We start from the raw sequence: 7790 nt of genomic DNA, 5'->3' as shown, positions 1-7790 counted from the left end.
TTTGTGAAATTCTATTATCAATATTCTTTCACCAATTGCTTTCACAATATCAAGAATACTCTCTTTTTTGTTCATATCAGGGAAATTGATAGCTTCCTTGAAAAAAGTCAATTGCAAGCAATTTGAATTCGAATCTTGATTCTACGGAGTTGAGCTCAGTCGAAGGTAATACTTCAGGTAGAAAAGAGGGAATATTTTCACACCAATGTGCATCATTTTAAATTATTTTGAATCAAAAATAATTTTCAACATTTTGACAATATTTTCTGGTTATCCTGACGTAAAGCAAGAGATTGAAATTCATCTTTGGCGCATCCTGACATCAATTGTTATCCCTTTTAGGACTTAATAACAGGAGTTTTCAAGATTCCTTCCCTTCTTTGGTATAATCTGAGCGCCCGGGCTCTCAGATTCGCACACTTCCCTGTGTCCCCACTGTCCCACCATAGACAGTCTAATTTCGGCTTAAGGTTAAGCCACCAATCATTTTCTCGCAAAAGGTCACCAATTTCAAAAGTTATTTAGTCTCAGCAATAAGGCACCCAAAATCAAACCCCTTTTCAAGCTTTAGGGACCCCAATTTCATCCTTTTGCAAAACCTTTATCGGATTCATTGTACAGAAGTCCGAAGGTTCCATCATGAGTTCTTCTTTCGAGAATCTCATCATTTTCATTCACGGTCAGGTTAAGGGTTAAACCTGAGCCTCATTTTGATGAGGTATTTCATTTTTCGGTCAGGTTAAGGGTTAAACCTGAGCCTCATTCTGATGAGGTATTTCATTCTCGGTCAGGTTAAGGGTCAAACCTGAGCTTTGTTTCTACACGAGGTATTTTTTGTCCCATCCAGGTTAAGGGCAAAACCTGAATCTCACTTCTTTTGAAGTAAAATTTCTTCTTCATTCTTCATCTCATATCTACCATTTTCATCAGGGATTAATTTCTTCATACCCAGTCAGATCCTTCTAACTTGGGCATTTTTATAGCCGAAATTTGGTGTGTTTTTCTTTGTCACTAAGCTCGTCCTCAAGCCGGCTTAGTAGCAAAGAGGGGCATCTATAAACACCCCAAATTTTCTTCATCCATTCTAAAAAAACCCTCCTCGTGTAGCGCCAATCTTGTTAGATCAGTATAGGAGTCAAACCTCGAGTCAGTTTTAGAAAATCACCATTTTACCCACTTTCATTAGAAAAATTACCATTTTACCCCTAGGTCATCCCGGACCCTAGTCAATCGGAGTCAACAAAGCTCGTTGGTCAATTCAGAACATTTAGAATATCAGTCATTCCAAGCTCATCTGAGCTCACAGTGAGAAGACCATTTTCATTTCTGACAATTCCTACCAAAATAGGATCATTTCTTCAGAAATGAGCTCATTTCTTGCTCAAATCCAAGCCAATTGTCTCTAAGTCAGTCATTCATAGTCAGTCATACTCCTCAGAGTCTAACTTGAGCTCATCAGGAGTTTGAGTGCTCCTGTTTCAGTTCAAATCCATTTTCAAGTGTCCAGGAGCCCATTTTAGTCCATTTCAGATCTTTCAGCTGAAACTGAGCTGAGTTCAGTCAGTTGAGCTAGTGATTTGATGATCTTTTGGTTTTCGTACAAGATCTCATATATCATTTCTTTGGAACTGATTCAGTTCTTCAGTCATGGCTAGCATCCAGAACTCGTTAATGATGGCTTCATCAATCTTCTTTGATTCAAGTTGAGAAATGAATGCTATATTTGCAATACGTTCCAGTTGAGCTCTAGTTTGAACCCCCTTAGTCAGGTCTCCCAAAATCTGCTTTTGAGGATGATCTCTAATTTTAGCAAATGAGGTTGGATGAGTGATGGTATTCTTGCTATGCATTAGGACATGTATAATTTACTTCTTTCCTTAAATGATAAATGTTGTTGGATGAGTGATGGTTAAATTTTTAAATGCATATAGAATACCTTGCCTACTTAGATTGATATACCTACTGTCGATTAAGGTTTTTGTATACTTAATAGATGTGGTATGAATGTTTAAATCAGATTAGAAAATGGTCTCAATTACATTTCTCTGAAAAATTGCATAATACTGTACTTGTGTTCTTTATGCTCTCTTATTTTCATTCGAGGGATCTGTACGCAGAATTCTTCAGTTTTTTTACCCTCTTCTTTTTATGGTTTTTCACAAAAGCAAGAACTCAGTGAAGCGACTGGTGTCTGGGAAAGTCACGGGTGTCACGCACTTGCCGGATAGATCACAGATGGATATCATGGCTCTACTTTTGTTTCCTTTTTTGTTCATTTAATTGTTATTGCACTCTGAATAATTCATTTATGCAAGTGTCTCTAGACATATTTATCAATATTTCAATAAATAAATAATGGTTTATTTTGGTATGGATGATAAGTGTAAGCTCTATTGTGGTGTGTGGTTATCTAACTGTAAGTGGAACTGTAAAGGCCCTGGATCTCGGAGATTATTTCTGTAACTCGTTTAAAAACAAAAATCCGCATTTTCTAAGGGTATGAGCTGGGGTCGTTACTGGTTCGGTACCAGAGCCACCACAATATCTTACACTTTTTATCATCATTTTTGCAATAAGTTTTAATTTTGGTAAGTGAGCCCTGTCCTGAAGTGTCAGCAAGTCGTGCCTCGTACTCCAGAGCAGTCGTCTTCATTGGTAAGGTTATTCAAATACTTTAATTTAAGCATTAACATTTAGTATGGTTGATTTTATGTATGAGTGAATTTCATTATAGCATATACTAGTGATCGTTTGTGATCTTTAAAGATATTTATACGAGATCAACCCTAAGGGGGTCGGATCAGTAAGAGTCTAATTTATAGAAAAAATGTGTGTTGTAGATGTCGCATTATACCCGCAGAGGTGCTTCGTCCTCTACTGCTTCTCCCACGAATTGGCAGGAGCAGAGGGACTTCATGATAGAGGCTATTCATACCTTGACCGAAACTATGACGGCTCAGGCAACTCAAACTGTTTGGGCTCTGCAGGCTGCACAAGCCATTCAGGAGGCACAAGCTGCTCAGGTAGCACAGGTTGCTCAGGCAGTTGCGCGTGATGCTCCTGTCAACGTTGGTTCAAACACGGGAGGCGCTTCCTTTGAAAGGTTCTTGAAGTTGGATCCGCCAATTTTTTCAGGAAAGGCAGACCTAGAGGTTGCAGAGAGCTGGGTCAAGGAGATTGAGCGAGCGTTCAACGTCTTACCTGTCCCTAAGGACAAAAAGACACTGTTTGGCACATATCGTCCTAAGGGCGATGCCAAGAAGTGGTGGGACACCCTGCAAAGGGTGAAGTTCGCCGGTTGGGACGAGATTCCCTGGGAGACGTTTAGAGAGGAGTTTCTGGATGCTTACTTTCCCTCTTACACCGAGGAACAGATGCAACGAGAGTTCCTTGACTTGACTCAGGGAACCATGAGTCTGGTGGATTACACTACCCGGTTCCGGAATCTCGAGAGGTACTGTCCGAACCTCTTTAAGAATGAGAAGGCAAGGGCAGCAAAGTATGTGCATGGGTTGAAGGATGGGTTACAGACTCGCGTCCTGACAGGTCGGCCTCCTACTTTGGCCGATGCTATTGAGTCAGCCACTTTTCTAACCAAGGACTGAGAGAGGTCTAAAAATGTATCGCAAAAGGGAGGCATCAATGAAGGGGATGCTTCAGGCAAAAAGAAGAAGGACCCACCTACAGGCGAAAAGACTCAGGGTGGCAAGAAGCAGCAGACCCATGAGGGGCAACAATAAGGAAAGGCCCTGCCAACATGTCGCAAGTGCGGCAAGAACCATCTACTAGGTTTTTGTCTGTTGTTCAAGGGAATTTGCTATCAATGTCGGCAGCCAGGGCACATTGCTCCTTTCTATCCGAACAAGCCAGTAGCTCATGATGGACAACAACCACCGCAGCAGCAGCAACAGATACCTCAGCTGCAACAGGGTCAACGGAGGACTAACGGGAGGGTTTATGCCGTTACAACAACCACACAGGATGATCAGACTGATCTGGTCTAAGGTATCTTATTAGTTGTCAATCATTAGGCTCATGCGATATTTAATTTTGATACTACCCATACTTATTTAGTACATGCTAATTTTGACGATGAAATTCTGTTGAGGGGGTAAGGATGTAAAAACCCGTGATCTTTAGCTATTATTTATCAAATAAAATGTTTGGAAGTATGCAATTTAGGCCATAGATCCACATTTCGGATCTAGGACCCATAAAGTGGTCTTTATATCCACATTTATACTAAAACTAATAATAAAACTATAAATAAAAAATATTTAAAACAAATAAATACACACACACACACACACACACACATATATATATATATATATATATATATATATATATATATATATATATATAGATCCACAGTTGGATCCATTCGAATCCAACTTGTGGATCCATATAAAAGGGTAAAACGCGAATCCCACATGGGGTCGGTAACCAGGTCTCGGCTCCGGACCCGGGCCACGCCCTGTGTAATGAGCACATAATAGTAAAAAGGGCAACCCGATAAGGGTTGCCCGATAAATCTAAAGCAAAAGAAGAATAAAGGGGTTAGGGTTCTGAGAGAGAACCCTAACGAAATCGCATGGGGGAAAAAAAGGAGGAGGGCTTGAAGTGCATCCGTCGGCGGGAGGTTCGGCCCCGATTTTGTCAGACTATCCCCTTCAAAAAGTGGGGGGGGGGGGTCTCGAGTTCTCTCTCTCTCTCTCTCTCTCTCTCTCTCTCGTGCGCGCGACGTGAAGGGCACGCAGCCCCTTGTTCGACAACAGGATCACCGAAGGAGGTGATTTCAACCCTCATAGTGTGCAATCGGGGTCGGCGGGATCATCCTCACGCGGTTTCAGCAGTCATCTAACGCCGGACAGAGATACGGGTTTCCTCTTTTGAAAATAGATGAGAAATCGAACATCGGTTCGATTTTATGCTCTTGTTTAGATGGAATCCATGAAACACTGCTTCGACAGACTTCAAGATTTTGACTATATAGAGCTTATCGATATGATTTGATGTCTGAGTTTGGCATATCTGGTGTCGTTTTTGTCTAATAAGCATGCTGGTATAGTTTTCTTGGGGTCGTCATTAATTTTGGTGAAGTTTTATTAAGAATCGTGATAGGTGGTAAGGGGCGGTAACCTGATTCTGTGTGACGGCATAGAAAAAGTGTTATTATGCTCTTGTGGGTATGTGGAGTGTTGATTCGAGGCACTCGCTTAAACCTTTTCTGTTGATTGTTGGTATTGGCGGGGTGGGTTGGGTAGTATGCTAGGCCCAGCCGACTAGGTCGTCTAGGTTACATCTCTATAAAAGAAAAGGAGAAAAAAAGAATTCTCTGGTCGTCTGATGATACATTGGAAGATTTCTTGATTTGATATACATGTGCACACCGGATTATACTGTTATCTTAATTGATAGTTTTCTCTTAATTGATAGTTTTCTGCAGGTAGATTTTAGCTTGAACAGAACTTACAATCTCTATGTTCTTGATCATGTCCATATATATGAAACTTGATGGTAGTGCTTGGGATTGGTTTGTTTCCATACGGACTTATGAAGTTCATTATTTTTTTTAATTTATTCCTTCTTTCTTATTTCTCTTTTCCCTATTCGTGGTGAGGCAACTATCAATTACAGAATGTGTCACAACATACTCTCACATGCACAGAGACACATGGTTTATAAAGTTATTCAGTCATATTTTCCTAATACTACCATAGAAAGGTTGCCTTTAAACCCACAAACAAGGAGCATCATGGATATGATGGGTCTAACGGTCTGGTATACAAGAGTGGGTCTAAGAGCCTGGTATACCAAATTGCTTCTAAACAATATCCAGTCAAACTTACCTCAAACTGATTTAGTCCTAAATAAGTCGCCTACTCCCTAGCTGATTGGGGCAAAGAATGTCTTGACCTTTCAAAGGGCCCAACCTTAGTTGGAGAAACTGCTTCTAACCCAGTCTGTTGGCAAGGTTGAGAACAAAAAAGCCTCCAGACTCTGTTGCTGGCCATTACCAATACAAGGTTACATGCTGGAAACTGCATATGTGTGGGTTGTTTCGGTGCCAAACAGAAAATAAACTTTCTGTTATGAAACTATGGGGGTGTGTTGGTTGTACCGATGTTGTAACAGGCATAACAGCAGCCCGATGCGTGTTGGAACATGCACAATAGCATACCTATGTTCGTCATGGTCAATGTTGCTCATAATACGGTTCATTCCATGATAGGTTAATATATGTGCTCATAAGTTTTGCCCAATGATATGTATATGTGATTGACCTTGTTAAGCAATAGTTAATTGTCCTGGTTATGTAGTCATTAACGTGAGCATATGTTGTCATATAACTGTCAGGTTATTGATATTTGGCAATTTACGTAAGCATGCACACTTGATGAAAATGTTTAATTTATGTGCACATGCACACACTCAAAAGAGATATGCATGGGTGGATGCACGTATGTGATGGAGGTAACACACATAGTGAAGATGCATATGATTGAAAAATGACATGCTTTAGATTGGGTTTATTTTTGCATAAGTGCACATGAATTTGGCATTTTGGCCTGGTGTTATAAATAAAACACTACTTTTATTTTGTTATGTGATGCATCGATGGCCTAAATGGACCATCACCGACCTGTAGAGCCATGGGTTTGGTTTCTTTTCACTTATGTTTTTAACTGCATCACTTAAACCACATAAGTTGGTATGGCACACTACTACATTGTTCTAGTTGTTCTAACGGGCTAGAGTCCCGTAAGGGTCCCCGCAAGGGAGGATGCGAGTTTTCACTTTACTTTTGCATATGGTGTTGCAAACCAAAATAATTGACTTAAATAAAAATATAATGGATAAGAACAATGTAATATACGTTCTCGGATATCTCATCTGCAGTATGAGAATCTTAGAGATCCGGTCTTGGAGAGACTGTGAGGATACAAAAACTCCGTGTGATGTAATTTTGTCCCCTAAACCCGATATTGAGGTTCTTTCTTCTAGCCACGGTTTAAGGGAGAGACCACCACTTTACCCGGAAGTGGTGTGTTTTTACACAGTTGTTGTTTATGGTACCAAGGAAGTGGCACTTGTGGGCATGGGGTGTCCCTTGTGTCCCCGACATTAGATGTGGAGGTCTAATGTTTCGAAGGTGATTCGGTCAAGGGCTAAGTTGGAACCCAGTAATAAAATACAAATTGTGTGCTAAGATACCCTGTGAACCTAACTTAACCTCGGGGATTTTACCCGTTTGGTATATTCGCGGGCGATGAAAATTTAAAAGAGAAACTTAAAGTTGTGTGCATTTAATAGGGCATGCATATGGAAACATGAATTTAAATAGAAGACAATAAGGTATCCATACATTGCATATAAATCATGCATAATCTTGCTATGCATTAGGATATGTATTATTTACTTCTTTCCTTAAATGATAAATAATGTTGGATGAGTGATGGTTAAATTTTTAAATGCATGTAGAGTACCTTGCCTACTTAGATTGATATACCTACTGTCGATTAAGGTTCTTGTATACTTAATAGATGTTATATAAATGCTTAAATCAAATTAGGAAATGGTCTCAATTACATTCCTCTGAAAAATTGCATAAAATTGTACTTGTGTTCTTTATGCTCTCTTATTTTCATTCGAGGGATCTGTACGCAGAATTCTTCGGATTTCTAACCCTCTTCTTTTTATGGTTTTTCACAAGAGCTGAAACTCAGTGAAGCGACTGGTGTCTGGGAAAGTCACGGGTGTTACGCACTTGCTGGATAGATCACAGA

The 7790-nt window shown here is 40.0% G+C and overlaps 1 protein-coding gene across 1 annotated transcript; it reads left to right on the top strand.

The window, feature by feature from the left end:
- The first annotated feature begins 2948 nt into the window (after positions 1-2948).
- On the top strand, positions 2949-3605 carry LOC149821068 (uncharacterized). Its single transcript, XM_089981893.1, has 2 exons — positions 2949-3284; positions 3405-3605. The coding sequence occupies exons 1-2, from the start codon at positions 2949-2951 to the stop codon at positions 3603-3605; spliced, it is 537 nt and encodes a 178-aa protein (XP_089838019.1).
- The last annotated feature ends 4185 nt before the right edge of the window (positions 3606-7790 follow it).

Source organism: Nuphar pumila, chromosome 12 (assembly GCF_984573655.1).
Source record: "Nuphar pumila chromosome 12, dmNupPumi1.hap1.1, whole genome shotgun sequence".
In the NCBI taxonomy this organism is placed as follows: Eukaryota; Viridiplantae; Streptophyta; class Magnoliopsida; order Nymphaeales; family Nymphaeaceae; genus Nuphar; species Nuphar pumila.
The sequence above is the reverse complement of the archived record's forward strand: the minus strand, read 5'-3'. Positions and strand labels throughout refer to the sequence as shown.

Bases quoted from the DNA above. Each gene is read 5' to 3' on its own strand.
- LOC149821068 (XM_089981893.1), top strand. From the start codon at position 2,949: ATGACGGCTCAGGCAACTCAAACTGTTTGGGCTCTGCAGGCTGCACAA. The intron at 3,285-3,404 runs GTGAAGTTCGCC...GACTTGACTCAG, and splicing joins GGTGGGACACCCTGCAAAGG to GGAACCATGAGTCTGGTGGA.